Below are 17,304 nucleotides of genomic sequence, written 5' to 3'. Positions count from 1 at the left end.
CAAGCAGCAGTATAAATACAGAGTACTGTGTTATACATGTTCCTTCATTCTGTGTTGAGGTGTCCACATACAAGGGTTGGAACTTTAATAGTGGCAACACTGCTGTAGAGACGCCATGCAACGGAACCAAATAATGTTTAGTTACATACCTACCTTACCTCAGAGCAAATCGACTCTCCCTTCCCACATCAGGCACATGTGCAGTGAAGAGAAGAACAGAGCCTCATGTTAGCTGGCGGTCTAATGTAGTGTTGTCATGATGTTTTCGAAACAGGAACAATGGAACTGGATAAAGATTGAATGTGCCAGAGGCCGTACAGCACGACAGTGTCATCAAGGTCTTCAAGAGGCTTGCGGGGAATCTGCATTGCCTTACAGAACAGTGGCAAGGTGGGTAAAAGCCTTCAACGGGGGACGCCAAAATGTGACAGACATGAGTTGGCCAGTTTGTCCTAGTGTCAGTGAAGAAGAAGTGTGTGCTCTATCTGTGTTACTGGAGAGTGATTGATGCCATACAATTCGTGAGCTGGCCCAAGAGACTGGATTAGTGCATACGACTGTGCTTCACATTCTGAAGGAACACCTGGGCAGGAGAAAAATTGCATCATGATGGGTTCCGCATGATTTGATGGAATTGCAGAAATGGCTATGATATGACACTGCTCGTAACCACTTGGAGCACTATGAGCGCGAAGGAGAGGCTTTCTTATGCCATATCATTACGCTGGATGAGACATGGGCCAAATCGTACGAGCCACAAATGAAATGCCAATCGAATGAATTGCGTCATTACGGGTCACCACGAAAATCAAAAGTTTGTCAGAACCCCAGCAATGTGAAAGTTATGGTGATTCTCGCGTACAACTGTGATGGTGTTATCCTAACACATACCATTCCCTGACAGCAGACCATCAATGCGCAATATTACTGTTCATTTTTAGAACACAACCTGCTACCAGCTTTGAGAAAGAAGCGGTGACACTTTCTGCAGAACCCACCCATCATTTTGCTGGACAGTGCTCAGCCGCATGTGGTGCAACTGTGGCTGATTTGTTTGATCGATGGGGCTGGGAAGTGCTGTACCATCCACAATACTCCCCAGACTTAAGCCCTTGTGACTTTGACTTTATTCCTAAGATGAAGGAACCACTTCAGAACTGTTCCAGAGATTCTTCAGGCAGTAGACCACTCCATTCGAACTATCAACACAACAGGCGCTACTAAAGGTATCCTACGACTTCCACATCGCTGGCAACGGGTTGTACACAATGCTGGTGACTACACTGAAGGACAGTAAAACTTCGAAACATGCATCTATTTTGTATCAGTTGTAAATAAATAGTTGCCACTATTAAAGTTCCACCCCTCATATTAGTTCTGATCCTGAACTGGCTCCTTGGATCACAATGCTTCTTGAGGAGCTAACAGTTCCTTAGCTTGTCAAGAGAATTTTCTGCCTTCAGTAGAAACTGACACATCATTACTGTGTTCACAAGAGCCCTATCCCAAGCCAGATTGATCCAATCCAACCCTATGGGTCTCCAAGGCTTGTTACAGGGATAGCTTTACCTTTAACATGTTTCAGCCTAACTTGTCATCCTCTGGTGTGTAAGACATTTGGCTGAAGGAACCTGCTGCTCTGCTATTATCTTGTTCTGCTTTTCATTTTTGAGAATGCCTTGGAATATTCTGGGATATATGAGGTTATCACGCCTTTGTTATGCACATGTCTGGTTTATCTGTAATATGTAAAGTAAAGGTGTCCCTTTGCTTAACTAATTAACCACTGCACCATGAAGACGTTGGTGGCAGTAGATCATAGATTCACATTTTCTTGACCTTGGCACTAGATGGAGGTGAGTGGTCAGCTTCACGCCCCGGCTGCTTTACCCCCAAGGAAAGAACCCCCCCACTAATTGAATAGGAGGTTGTGAGGGCCCCAGAGCAGGTCTGGATAATACGGAGAAGAGAAAATTCTTGACCCTACCAGGACTCGAACTCCTACCCCTCGGTCGTCTAGTCAACAGCCAGTCACTATACCGACTGCGCTATCCCGGCTACTATTATTATTAAGAAGACAGACAGTTATACATACAGAGAATTCCAGAGAATATATCACGCAAGAGTTCCTCCTTCCCAAGATTTCAGAGCCCCAATATAATTCTGTGCCATGGGTGATCTTGATCAGATAATTCAGATCTGTATGTATGTATGTATGTATCTGTATATTCTTTCTCTGCACACTTGATGTCACAGACATCACCTGAAAATGGCCAGTTAAGCTGAAATATGTAATGTTATACAACAGAGAGATGAAGACATGTGAATGTTAACTGAAGTTGCAAGAAATGGAACATACACAGTGCAACAGAACGCTTCAATATAATATTACTCAGAAGTTATGGAAAGAAACGTACACTTGGGCTAAGATACTAAACTTGACAGAATTATCTACAGGTATAGTTTGAACACCTCTTTAACATAGGTGCTCACTGTGACACCAATTCTAGCATATCTTCAATTTCTGTTTACTGCTTCCATCATCTGTTCCTGTACATAAGTTTTCACTAAATGGGTAATACATGAAATTGCGTCATGAAACTCTTCATCTTCCTGTATAGAATTATGCTAAGTTAATTTCTTTACATAAGCAATTAAAGAAACTGTCTCTCTACACAAACAAATACAACTACACATATAATATGAAATAAATTTCAAAAATAATTAACGACATATGAAACAAGGATGCCAAGAAACAAAGAACTGTGATGCTACATCTGGCATGATTTTGGATATATCAGCCACCAAAGACTGCAGTTGTGCTGTAATGATTTCTGACAGAAAACATAAAAAATATGCACTGCTGCTGTAGTACAGCCGCATAAGATCCAGAGATCAGTTCTGGAAGATCAAAAATCACTTAACACTAAATGAAAATACAGTATATACACGAAGATAATAAAATATCTACACTGGGTTTCAGGTGGAACCAAAAATAATCCTCACAGAATATGAGATCTCACTAAACACAAGAAAACAAAACTAGGATTTCACTGTACATATTAACATACATAAAGTTATCCCTGTAACAGGACGTGAAGCCCCATAGGGTTGTGAGACATTGAGGCTCCTACATTTTCTCTAGACATTCAAGCTCACAGGTGGCAATAAGGTTGTCAGCCTTATGTGCCAGCCACTGTGTACCCCCCCAGAAAATTTATGGTACTCATTTCTGTTAGAGGCTGAGTCGACCACAAGGCCATTGTGCAGTTGGAAGCATTAGGTAAATTGAAAAGATCCACCCCATCGGGAATCAAACCCACAACCTTCTGGCTTATAGTATAGTGCCTCATCAAACTATGCTATTGCATGCCCCCTATTAACATACATAACAAGAACATAAAATAAAAGGGTACAGCTTGTTAACATCACCATGCAGGCTAAATTCTATATGAAGAACAGCAGGCATCTTCTTCTTAACTGTGAAAAGCAGAAAAGGATTTCCCAGCCTACAAAATATCTTAAGAGCTTACCAGATTCCCATGACGAAGTGCCCGCTCTGGGCATGTTCAGAGGACCTGCTGCTTCCACAAGACTGTTCTGTAGACCAGTCACAAAGTCACCATCTGGCAGACGGTGCACTACTAAACTCTCGGCCTGTTGCTGGGCCTTCCTCAGGGAAAGCCAGCTGAGGGAGGCACATAACAGGCTCAGTGTTTTGCCTGTGCCTGTCGGGGACTCCAGCATCCCACTTTCTCTCTGAAATTGGGCAAACAATCTTCGTAACCAACACCTTCTCAGCCCACTTTACACCAGATGAAATGTGAGCATATTTCTAAAAAAAAAATCTATGGGTAATCATGGAATCTCCAGGATATGAAGCAGCTGTGTTCCAAAGGTTGGTGGTCACAGGATTTCAAATCATGTAACTCAAGAAACCTTTTCGTTATTCCCTCATTTGTCAATTGGCTTAAATCTTCTGTTGAAAAATATGCAATTCAATTAATTTTATTTGCATTCATTTTAGATTTACACATTCTACTCACATAAAAATTTTCGCTACACAATCTTTGGACTTGCATTTAAAACCAAATTAAAGCTTTCATATAAAATTACAGAAATCATGGCACACTGTGGTATATATGAATGTCAGTTTCCTGTCTGCTTCTTGTTTCTTGCCGCAGACCTAACATAGAACACATCCAACAATATTATGAAATTTACTTTGCACTCTGGGGCACACAGTAGTGTAGTTGGTTGAGGCACTATGGTACAAGCCGGAAGGTCATGGGTTCAAGTCCTGATGAGGTCATTGGATTTTTTCAATTCACCTAAATCTTCCAGCCGCACTATGGCCTTAGGGTCGACTCAGCCTCTAACAGAAATGAGTACCAGGAATATTCTTGGAATATTCTTGGGGATAAAGGGCAGTCAGCACATAGGGCTGATAACCTTGCTGCCATCTATGAGCTGATTTTCTAGAAAATGTGGGAACCTCAACATCTCACAACCCTATGGGCCTTCAGGGCCTGTTACTGGGATACTTTTACTTTTTTATTTACTTTACTTTGCACTCTTACCAATATGTAGGGTAGCCATGGCTGTGAAAGTGATGTGCAAGTGTTGTGGCAGAATTTTCTGGATGTGATTCAAACCCTAATTCCAAATCTTATTCAGTCACAAGAGTAAACTATATTTTATGAATTTAGATGTCATTCCTTGTTTAAAGTTTCATCTACCATACTCTGTAAAATAAGAAAAGAAGGCGACCACATCCTGGATGGAGGCTAGAAGAGAACCTCTCTTTGTTTCATATATAAAATGAAAAGTAATTGTTATGACTGCAGTTGGAGCTCTGTGCATGACCGTCTACCTACCCTGATTCAATTACAAAAGATAGAACATATGCAGTAATGCACTTTCAAACACTTTAAAGCCTATAATTCATTCAAATAATATTTCAAAATTAATCTTCTACCTCACAGAAAACACACTGCATGACCATCACGAAGACCAATCAGTTAATCCTGAATTGGGAAATATCATAGTTTATTGGGAGAATCGTATGAACTACAGTTATGGTAAACCCCTCACTAATCTGGATCAAAATATGAAAAATGCTGAAGAATGCCGTCTTCTGGGATGTGACACCATGTAGATCTTGTGTGAACTGATGTTCTTCTGAAACGTTGGTTCACACAAGATCTACATGGTGCCACATCCCAGAAGATGGCATTCTCCATAGTCACCGCTGTCAAAATCTCAGATCTTACATGAAAAATGCTGTTCACAGTTGAGTACATACTTCAAAAAGACGCATAGCATTTAGCAAGGCAGATGAGTCATTTGTCTGTTCAGACAAAACTCGATAGACCCTTCAAAGCCTGCATCATTACATTAAAAAAGAAGTACAACTTCTGAGTCTTCTATTCATGAATAAATGTATTGTCTTGTTATAGTTTTTAAATAAAGGCTCTACAGTGATACTTATTTCAGCAAAATTTGACTTTTTAATGTACCTTTGAAAGGTGGTGACAATAATGAAAGACAAAGTAGATACATTTAACCCTCACTAATCCAACTATAGTTAATCTGGTAGTTGGATAACCCAGATAAAAAAATGAAAAATTCTGTTCACAGTTGAGTATGAACTTTAAAAGACACATGGCATTTAGGAGCAAGAGGACTGTGTTGAGGGCAGCTGGAGAGACTGAAAACACGCAAGAATATATCCAAGATTGGCTTGAGCTTGGATGAGGGAGAGAGGTCCTGGATTTCAGCTTCTGACAGAGGAAGGAGAAACTGCGGCAGATGTCATTAAGGATTCTGCTATGGAAGAACAATCAGATAATGAACTACAAGAATCTATTCCATTTATTTTTTTTTATTTTATTTATTTATTCTTTTTTTTTTTTTTTTTTTTTTTTTTTTTTTTTTTTTTTTGTCTTTTATAGCTAACTTTTCCTCTGTTAATCTGGATTACCTTTCCCCCAAATTAATCCATATTAATGATGGTTTTACTGTGTACACCATGTGGGAAAAATTCAGAGTCTATCATATGGTACACAACATTATACCTTCTTTAGACATTCAAGAACTTTTTCCATGTATGCAGACTGAACACTGTACGGTTCAAATGGGAAGTTGACGGGGATTCCATTAATCATGTACTCAGGCATGGCTGGCACCTGCTAACAGAGAAAAAAAAATCAGTCCTCATACTTGTAAGTCCTTTGACATACATCCTACCCTGATTAGGTGTAACTGTGGTTGCATGCAACGATTTTCCATAAGCATATATTTCTGCATCCCAGGCTGATAATGCACTTTTCCATGTTCTGATGGCATTCCCAAAATTTCTGATTTTCCATAGTAGTTCACTTTTCAGGACTGGCCTGGCCACACTTACTTTACAAAGATTCTGATCGCTGATTAGTTTTTCCTCGTAGCTGTTTCTGTATCAGTAATACAGGCTTATTCATAAGTCCATGAAACATTTGAAAGATTCATAACAAATAAACTATGCATCTCATCATGGTAATTCTTACGCCGATAGAGAATGAATCGAAGTTTTTTATTTTTTAGGGGGTTTGTGAAGGATACTGTCTTTGTGCCTCCATTCTCTGCTAATCCCAGGGATCTTCGCTACCGTATCACAGCTACTGTGACTCTGGGACAAAATGGATTATCACATAGATGTCTGCCATATCAGCAAAGGTGGCACATTGAGCATCTGTGAACTACGTAAAAAAAACTTGGTGAGCTAGTCTATGTTTCAGTGTAATAAAAGTTGGTATCCGTTGCATAGTTTATTTATTGTAAATTTTTAAAATGTTTCACGGACTTATGAATAACCCTGTATAAAACATGAAGTCCTGCATGCATAATACATTAGGTTACACAATAAGTACTGTTCTTACACAAATCTAAAAGTATTAATTACTACATCAGTTGTTACCATAAAACTCAAATTCACTGGGATTTGGAAAGCTGTAGGGTTAGGAATTACTATTAATCCAATAACAGCGAATACCAATCAGTGAAGATATGTTACGGCAATACAGAAACGTTCTTACAACACATCTTTGCTTAATTAATTTACTTTTCTATATTGTGTTCTCCACTTATGAGCTCAACAGAACAGTGCTAACTACACCTTCTGCTTCAACAGACAAGAATGATATATTTAACATTTGATGAAAAGTGCCGGAAAATTTGCTGAATGTCAATAAATTGGTTAATTCCTTACTTCTTTCAAGTGTATTTCCAGAATTCAGTTGGTATTAAATTGGTATTAAAATTACGAAATACGCACTTTTACGTAATAAATTCAACTCACAACCCGCGCTTTATTTTCAAGTACAATCATGGCGGCATATGCAGCAGGTAAAGCAGCATGGGAAGTACGCGCAACCGCTACCTGCGTAGACTGCTACTGCCATCTATTTTCGCTCATCTGCTCCAGTCACAATATCCCAATGTCTATGGTCTAGGCTAGGCATGTCGGGCATGTCCAACTTCAAACAGGTTGTGATCGACTTTTTAGTGTCAAAACGGTCAAAACTGCCAGTGACGTACCGCCCCCTTCCATCGTCGTGTAGTACCTCGCGTTAAGCAAAAATATTGGTAAAAATAACATGACACATGACGTTTTTTGTAAAAGCAACATACATAGAAAGTACAGACTACTTTAATACGTATTTTCCCTTCAAAATCTGAATATAATCATATCATATTACAAGTGAATTTACATGCTTTTCATGTATAATTTCCTTATAGGCCTATGCGATCGACCAAAATTCGTCCCGCGATCGACGCGTTGGACATGCCTGGTCTAGGCTGATGATATTAATTCACCGGCTGACACACAGATTCCATAAAAAATACAACTCGCCCGCTCACTCATGGGGCTGAACCCTTCTTGAGAAGCCGTCAATTGTGCTGTCACTCAAGAACTTTCCAATATTTTATGTAACCTGAAGGTTCAATACCGTGTTCACGGGAGCCATCCACTGGTCCCTATCCTCAGCCAGATCAATCCAGTCCATTCCATCCTATATCTCTAAGATCCATTTTAATATTATCCACCCACCTGTGTCTTGGTTTTCTTAGTGCCCTCTTTCCTTCTGCCTTTGCCATCAATATTCTATATAAATTCCTCTTTGCCCCAATTCGTGCCACATGCCCTGCCCATCTCATCCTTGACTTCATCATTCTAATTATACTTGGAGAAGAGTACAAGTTATGAAGGTCCCCATTACACAGTTTCCTCCATCTTCTGGTCACTTCATCTCTCCTTGATCCAAATATTCTCCTCAGCACCCTGTTCTCAAACACCCTCAGTCTATGTTCCTCCCTCAATGTCGGAGACCAAGTTTCACACCCATACAAGAGCCACAAGCAAAATTATACTTTTACACACCCTAATTTTTGTTTTTAGATAGCAAATGAGAAGACAAAAAGTTCTAGACAGAATGGTAGCAAGCATTTACCAAGTTCAGTCTCCTTTTTATTTCCTGCTGAATCAAGTTTTGATTTGTTGCTGTTGTTTGCAAATATCTGAACTGTGTCACATTTTCAAAACATCTAATGGCTCTCTTTATGTCATGATTTTGCCCTGCACTTTGGTGACGAGACAGCAACAGGTATTTGTTTCCTGTTTACTTCTAGATCGAACACCTTACTAGTGTCAATCAAAGTCTGTGTTTTTCTTTATGATATCTATATTATTACCCAGAAATTCACATTATCGGCATAGAACAACAGCTGATATGTCCTATTTAATTTCAGTCCCACCTGGATAATTTCCAAAGTTCCGAGGGAACAGCAGTGGGACCAGAAGAATAATTAGAAGACTTGAATGTATAAGGGGTGGGCATTTTTGGACCTTGCACTGTGACCTACAGTGGTCTATTATGCTTATTGGAACACTTATTATTAGTGTGTGATGTTACATGCGCTGTAGTACATTGATATTGGGAATGTGTAATTTAGTGACATGTTTAAATTTCCTGTGTTATAAATCCTTTGTCTGGAATCAGATATTGAAGACTAGTGGAAATAGACTGAGAAGATTAGTGTGGAGTGATTGTAAATTCTGTAAATCAGCAATAATGTAATAATTAATTTTAGTTACTGCTAGTGAAGATCCAATAAACTGATTCACCCATCCAAACCTGTGTCTTGGCCACTAATATCATCATCAGTAATCTGTCAAGACGACAGGTCCACAGTCTCTTCCAAAACAATTCCTCCACTTAATGCGATCTAGAGCTTTCTCCTTTAAATGACAGTATCCTCTTCTGTCCCCAAGGTCATCCAGCATCTTCTTACGTCTTTTTGTCACTTCTATCCGCCCCTCTATCTTTCCTTCGATAACTTCTTTTAGAAGGCAGTTTCTGCGTAAAACATGACCAATCCAATTAGCCTTCCATTTTCTTATTTCATGTAGGATATTCCTCTGCTCACTGACTCTAATTAACACTTCTTCATTTCTCACATAATCGGTCCAACTGATCTTCTCCATCCTTCTCCAACACCACATTTCAAAACTTTCCAGATGTTTCTGATCTACTGCCCTAAGTGTCCATGTTTCAGCCCCATACAGAGCTATGCTCCAAATGTAGCATTTCACTAGTTTCTTCCTCAAATTTAAGTCCAATTTGCTGGTAAAAAGATTCTTCTTCTTGCTAAATGCAGCTTTTGCCATGGCAATCCTGGATTTAATTTCACAAGTACACCTTCCATCATCTGTTAACAAGCTACCCAAATATTTAAAACATTTCACATTCTCCAGTTGTTTTTGGTCTATCTTTATTGTGACTGGGGTTGGTTGTCTCGAAATTTTCATTACTTTTGTTTTTTCCACATTCATTTCCATGCCATAGCACCTTCCAATTTCAATTAGTCTATCAATCATGCCCTGTAGCACAGTTTCTTCCTTAGCCATTAACACAAGGTCATCTGCATATTTCACAGTTTGAATAATTTGCCCTCCTACTTTGAAGTCTCCGAGCCCATCCAGAGCTTCCTTGGTAAGGCATTCGCTGTACAAGTTGAACAGAATTGGTGATAAACAGCATCCTTGTCGAACTCCTCTTCCAATCTGCACACTTCCTGTCTCCCCTCTGTCCGGTTGTACTCTAACGTTCTGATCCATGTGTGATCAATGTGGCATTGTGCGATGGAAAGGACAATGCCACTAATATATGTGACAATATTTAATAGTAAACACTGTCTTTCCATAAGGTTCACCATCTGATTAATGCTGTTCAGGGGGAAAAAAAAATTCTGTTTACTGCAAGAATTCTACAGAATATATGAACATAGTACATGCCAAATTTACAGTTCTTTAATGTTGAAGCAAGTAATGCATATAGTCACCACTGGGCTTTAAATGGTAACAATATGAGAAACAACACAAATAGAACAAAAAGTTATGACTATACTTCAGAAGTAGAAGAGAAGCAATTAGAGATTCAGTATATTACTTGAAGTGGACAAGGAAATATTGACTGGAACGAAAGTGGTGAAGAAGATATTAAGATGTCACTTCAAAGTAAATAATATATACCAACTTATTTTAATGGCAGATATATATATTTCAATTTTACTTACTGCATTGTTGAGTACAGTACAAATTCTTGATTACAATATTTACAGAATCTTTGGCCTCATTGTACACAACTGTAACATTTCATTTTGAATTGAAAAGAAGACAGAAGGGAGTGAATAGAGGGAAGAAGGATGGGTGGGAGGGAGGAATGAACTTTATATAGAACTCTACACAACAATATGGTACATAATATCAAAGGCAGTCAATGGTTTCCTTATCTTTATTTACACAGAATGAATTATTTTTATAAATTTAACTGTCTTGAGGCCTGAACTAGGAATGAAAGCAGAATTAAGTGCAGGCTGTAAACACCATTTTCTCAATGTTATCAAATGCAGATGCATTTACCTAAGCAACCACAAGCTTTACTTACACTTACAGAATTTGTCAAATGTGCATAGGTTGTTGTATCTGCCAGCTTTCTTTAAAGTCATTTACATCTAAATAAATTGTGACGTGTTGCACTATGGAGGACACCCCCTCCCTCCCCAGCGGTGACATAACACGGGATGCCACCATTGCTACTCAGCAGTAAACAACTCCCGACAATGTTGCTAGGCTATCGGTGAACACAACATCAGCCAACAGTGGTGCCTATTACATAACTGTTTTCTGTGTTGTCCAGAACGGGGCTAAATAAGGAGCAGCGAAGACTATTCAAGTTACTTACGAGTTAGCCAGTAGCCAGGCAGTCAACCAGTCAGTTGTAGTCTAGCATTTGTAGTCTAGTATTTGTGATACTGCCGATGGCAGTAATTGTGAGATTGTAAACTGTGTGATTGTAAGAGTGAATGTGCAATAAATTCGCTATATCAAATAAGGCATGAAGTTATTTGTCGCATTATACACCCAACACGTGACAATATTTTAATATGGTAATTCTTTATAACAATTATTACATACAAACATAATTGCAATTATTCTTTGAAGGTAATTTTTTAAATTCTTAGAAATTGAAAAGCATCCGCCTGTAAAGTACTGCACAGAATATGCAAAGAAACAGACAACTCTCAAATATATGTGGACCAAATTATATACATGTAAAGAATGTTCTTGCTTAGAAAAATGCATCTCACTTAAAAAAATTAAAACTACACAGATATGGCCAACAGCCTCCAATTAATTGCATAATGTTTCAGACATGAAGAGACTGTGGTGAAAGAGGAAGGCTATTATGTATACAAAAAAGATGGGAAGTTTCTTAGTTATAAGTAATACATGTGGAAAAATTGGTGCTGTGTTTTGTGCACACTTCACAAAGAAACAAATGATTGTGCACACAAATGTCTCATGTCTTGTTACTATGAACATCCTATTGTTTAGAATGGCAGAAAGAAAAAGATACAATTGCTCTAAAAGATACTGCATTGCAGTTTAACATTTTAAATAAATCTTCTTAAATACATTACATAAATTTTACAGAACTATTTACAATTACAGCAAGAAAACATTAAACCCAAATCATGCCTTAGATAGGTTTACCAAGTCAGTTGCTCTTCAGTAGTTTCACAATGCAACCTAAAGTAACACAAACTTTGGAGGCAGAATTAATGATCTCCAGTCATAGCCTTCACTCACTATAAAGCAAACAGATACATTCAGAAATGAACTACCAGTTTCACTGGTCACTAACTTGACCAAACTCTGAATGCTTATCAGAACAGAATTTATGCTGGCAAATATCTATGAAGAAAGGGCCCTGTCCCAACAAATCAGAAACACTCCTTATTTACAAAATATGACTACACATAATACTTGCTCCCTGACAACCCACGGTGTCTCTGCACGGCTCTGGTAGCACGCGGTCACTAAAGGGAGAATGACAAACGAAATACATATATACAGAATACAGGATGTGAGAGGTTGGCATAAATGTACACTGTCGGAACAAATTAGGAAACAAAATAACAAAAGTTTGGAGAGTTAACATTTGAAGAAATTCCTTCAGATCAGGTCTGCATTTATATACAATATTTTTACACATGATTACTAAAGAAATCGTTCTCTTCCCTTCCTTAAGTTTTGTAACAACTAACATGGTATCTTCCAACAAGCTGGGTATGGGGGACTATGAAGAGTTAGATCTTCTCTAATTTAATGCTGCATAGTGTGATGAAAGTCAACTCTCAATGGACTATACAGTGACATACCCAAGAAGAAAGAAGTCTTTATCCTCAAACATGTCCCATGGAAGTTATATTATGGTTCAGTCTACCATTTGTTTCTCCTGTTAGTGACTTGGACACATACAATGATACCTCTTCTCAAGAACACTATGTTCTCCCTTATGCTATGTGCAATAAAGATTAAGCATTAATATTAATTTTCTTTCAAAGTCTGAATTACAAAATATTTTAGGGGTTTCATTTCTGTGAAGAAAGGGTGTTTCTGACTTCAAGAACAAGATGTGATGATGAACAGAGGTAGCAAAAATAAGAACATGGTTATATTTTTTGTGGGACTCCTTGAGTCACTTATAACAACACAGTTCCTTATCTTTAGGATTTATTTACACATTCCTTTGGACTGTGGCAAACACAATTTAAATTGCATGACTTGACTGGCAAGTTTTCTTCTTTGACATGATCACGATTGCTTTCCTATTTCATTAAGTCTGATTTCGTAATGACGTAGACACATACCTCTGGATATTTTGAGCAATTAATTTGATAATGTATGCCATATGGATTTTCTGGTTATGAAATAAATTAAATAAAATTGGCTACGAATTCCTGCTGAACACACAGCAATAAGATGTAAACTCAGGAATCGTATCATTGCAAAATTTGTGATACTTTTATAATTTTTATATCACATGACAATGATACCAAGTCTGATGAAGATGCTGTGCTGTGGACCAAATATAATTACTACCAAAAAAACGGTGAACATCCCAGTGTGAGGCAAAGGAAATTTATAAATGAACAGCATCAAAATTAAATGTAATACAAAGTGACAGGTGCAAACTACATTCCTTGCTTGAACTTACATCCTGAAGGTGAGCTTATTACTTTAATAGCTGTGGATGTGAATACTAGTTTTGTGAAGTCATACAGCAATGAACAAAATCTCATATAGCTACCATATAACCATAAAAAGAAATCGTTCATTGTAAAATCTAAATTAAAAAAAGAATTTAAAGTATGTAGACTAGAACAGGAAGAATTTCAACTATAAAATCCACAAGAATCATCATCTCAACATAAATTTAGACATGTACTGAACATGTGAATAACCTATAAACCATGGAGAACATAGAAAGCATTAAGAGAACTGGCCTGACAGGAACTATTCCAGATCTTTTTCTAACTTATCCTGTAAATCATAAAAGGACAGCCCTGTTCTACTTCTATTGCATCTGGTATCACATCATCAAGAACGCGCCAAATTTCCCTCCCTCCACTGTAAACAGTAAGTTCCCACTGCAAGGTCATGACACAGGAGCCAAATATATCGGCATTAATTCTTTCATGCTGACACTTTTACATGTGAAATATTTACTGCATTGGTCATAACAGTTTTCAGTTCCAAAACAATAACAAAGGACAGCAGGAAACGGAGCTGTCTTGTCCCCTCAAAAACTGATATTTGCCCTGCTCTTACAGGCTGACAGACCTGTCTGTTGTTGGCGGCTTTAAGAAAAATATCAGCACAGGCTTATTCCTTTCCACTTTCTGTATTTGTACCTGATGCAGAATTATTTTTGAAATAACAGATGTTGAGTTGTTTCATCCCTTAATGATGATCGTGTAGTTTCGCTTAAAGAGACTTGGCAGATTTTCTCCTCAGAAATTTCCTTTCCACTTTCTGTGTTTGTACCTGATGCTGAATTATTTTTAAAATAACAGGAGCTGTGGAGTTGTTCCATCCCTTAATGATGATCGTGTACTTTCGCTTAATGAGACTTGGCAGGTTTTCTCCTCAGAAATTTCCTGCCATTACATGACACTAGGAAGCATTCCTCCCTATACAACAGTGGATACTGACTCCTTTTGTTGGGTAACTGCAGAACTTCTCCTGGGCAGTGTCTGACTGCCCTTTCCCAGGCCCTAGATGACACTGGAAGGAAGTTTGTCAAAAGGGGGCACAGAGCCATCGCCACCACTCCGACGCCCAACACTACCTCTCCTGCGAGGAAGGGTACCACTTGTTACTTCTGGACAGCCATTGGCTAGCAAAAGTTCCACAAGACTAGAAGTGGCTGCAGCATTAAGCTCCGCACAAGGCCCTCCACTGCTGCCACCACCTCCCGCCGAGGATTTGCTGAGTGCCAGGCTACTGGCTGCCCTAGCATATGCAAGACATGTCCGCCCTTCATGGTCTATGGCCTTCACATTGGCGTTGTGCTGCAATTATAACAATAACAGTATCAGTACCAAAAGATAAGGAAAGGGATACTAATTCATTACCCATTCATTATTCGACACGTCTTGCAGATTTTCATTTCTGTAAACAAAATACTGGAACGTACAGGAGAGAGTTTTATTTAACTGAGGTGAATGTGAACTGTGCCCTAAATGTGGTTTGAAACTTCTCATTTATTGTTATTTTGTTCCTTCTACCACCTGACCATGATGTCTGGTTCCTATTACACACAATAAATGCGAAGTATTCCATCACTCAGCTATATTTCATTATTGTCAACACCAAAACCACGATGACAAAAATTACAATATAAGCAGGAACGACAAGGGTGACAAAATGAAGAACAAGAAGAAGAAGAAGAAGAAGACAGACAGACAGAAAGAAGAGAGGAGGCGAAACAAGAGGGTTGAGGGTAGCGACAATAGAAAATCGAGAAAGACTTACTGATTTGACATTAAAATGAATCTTTTAAGAAAAATGACATGAGTGGGTAAACTAGATTCATCTGGTTCATGGTAGGGACCAGTGGCTGGCTCCTGTGAACAGGTCAGTCATGTAGTAATGAAACATCAGGTTCCATAAGAGCTGGGAAATTTTGTGACCAACTGTGTGACTACTGTGTACTTCGGCTACTGCCCCATTCACCCTCAAGATGGCGGCTCCAGTATACACCAAATTGTTGGAGACTGAACCCCAAACAATGAAGTAAGATATTCTGAACCATTTTCACATTCACCTCATAGCCCAATACATGAACACATAAAAAGATAACACATCATTACAATTGCTGTTGTTTTAATTTCAGATTTCCTTTTACAATAAGGAATATACTGGACAGTGCGTTCAGTGATATGAGAAGTGACCTGACAGTTAATGCAGAAAGACAAAAGTTGACTCACCCATATAAGAAGCTGAGCTACAGGAAGGTTACCCATAGCACATGCTAAATGAAGAGGTGTGCGCAAGTCACGTACACTCACACAGCTGCTGACATGCTCCATAGTCGCATGTGCCAGAAGCAGGACTATACTCTTCATATCTGACCTGTAAGAGGAAAAAGTGACTCAAGTTACATACAACACGTGTTCAAGAAAAGTGGCCAAGTTACAAAGTGTGTTCTAGAAAACTGACTGGGTTACAACATGTTCTACAAAAGTGACTCAACTACAAATGATGTACTTATAACAGAAGTTCCAGAAAAGTGATTCAGTTACATGTGGTCATAGAAATAGAGAGGCTGTTCAGTCTTCTAGGATGTGACGCCATGTTGTCTGGCAGTCAAGTAATGTGACCAAACTACGTGAGGTCACATCCCAGGAGACTCTTCACAGTCACTGCTGTCAGAACCTTAGTGAACATTACTGTATACTCACATCTCCCTTTCACAGCCAAATATTACCCACCAGCGTAACTGTTTTCAAAATCACAAAATTCAGAGTTCTTCTAACCCGAAGATGGAAGCAGCAGGTGTCTCAGAAAAACTAATATTTACCTACCAAACTACAAGGCATCACATCACAGAAGATAACCAGACAAATAGCTACCTTACAGATGTTAACAGGTGTTTCATTCTAATATACTTTAATATGCCTAACTAGATTCATGGGTAAATAAAATTCAATGAGAATAACTGCAAAATAATTATCTCCTGACAATACTGTCTGTTAATTTTAAAGATCACTGATTTAATTAATAATGTGTATGAAAATTCATGGTAAGATTGAAATGTCTCTTATTTGCACTGGTGCAAATGATAAAATTTTAAAACTTTTAGGAGAGTATACACCTAACTAAATGCAAAACAAACATACTGCATGAAGGCTATGTTTTCAGGTTGGTATCACTGATCTGTTTCCACCATTTTAATCTTTGTAGCTCCCTGACTATGCACAACCAACCACCAAATGCATTAATTTCACTGATGCACTTTCAAAGCAGTTATGTTTCATCCTTCTTGTAAGATGACAGATTCATTCTACACATGGACATAGTTGGATGAAATTACAGTCTTCTTCAGTTATCATACCGTGTAGTTTGGCAAGTATGCACCAACATTTTGGAGGAACATTGTATATATATACAGTGGAACCTCGCTTAACGAGCACCTCTCATAATGAGCAAAACAAATTGTAAAAAAATGACTCGCATAACAAGTGATGAGAGGGGAAGTCCCGGATTGTGCGCTTGCTACATCAGTCTGTGTTTAGCACTCGTTCCGCTAGCATCTTAGTGTCGCTTGTGATCACACATTTTTCCAAACTTGTGTTCAGACATATTATTTGTGATTTCTTTTTGTGCAAAGTTTAATAACCCTTGCAAAAATG

General features: G+C 38.4%; 2 protein-coding genes across 11 annotated transcripts in view; both read right to left on the bottom strand.

Moving 5' to 3' along the window:
• Window positions 1–7,375, bottom strand: part of LOC111865346 (regulator of telomere elongation helicase 1 homolog) — a 36,961-nt gene extending 29,586 nt beyond the window's left edge. For 2 of the 6 annotated variants that reach the window (XM_023853278.2, XM_023853282.2), the window contains exons 1-3: window positions 6,959–7,039; window positions 6,078–6,191; window positions 3,534–3,759 (exon numbers count right to left, since the gene is read on the bottom strand). In XM_023853278.2, coding sequence (XP_023709046.1) covers window positions 3,534–3,759; window positions 6,078–6,191; window positions 6,959–6,961 — 343 coding nt within the window. In that variant the 5' untranslated portion in view covers window positions 6,962–7,039. Of the gene's footprint in view, window positions 1–3,533; window positions 3,760–6,077; window positions 6,192–6,958; window positions 7,041–7,249 lie in introns of those variants that run through there. The other 4 variants (XM_023853279.2, XM_023853280.2, XM_023853281.2 and 1 more) reach the window with 4 other exon arrangements.
• Window positions 7,376–11,988: 4,613 nt separating this feature from the next.
• Window positions 11,989–17,304, bottom strand: part of LOC111865352 (centaurin-gamma-1A) — a 208,751-nt gene continuing 203,435 nt past the window's right edge. For all 5 annotated transcript variants that reach the window (XM_023853294.2, XM_023853295.2, XM_023853297.2 and 2 more), the window contains 2 exons: window positions 15,880–16,024; window positions 11,989–14,961 (listed from right to left, as the gene is read on the bottom strand). In XM_023853294.2, coding sequence (XP_023709062.1) covers window positions 14,665–14,961; window positions 15,880–16,024 — 442 coding nt within the window. In that variant the 3' untranslated portion in view covers window positions 11,989–14,664. The remainder of the gene's footprint in view (window positions 14,962–15,879; window positions 16,025–17,304) is intronic.

This window comes from Cryptotermes secundus, unplaced genomic scaffold (assembly GCF_002891405.2).
Source record: "Cryptotermes secundus unplaced genomic scaffold, Csec_1.0 scaffold17, whole genome shotgun sequence".
Classification (NCBI taxonomy): Eukaryota; Metazoa; Arthropoda; class Insecta; order Blattodea; family Kalotermitidae; genus Cryptotermes; species Cryptotermes secundus.
Note: the sequence above shows the minus strand (reverse complement) of the source record. Positions and strands in the feature narration are given on the sequence as shown.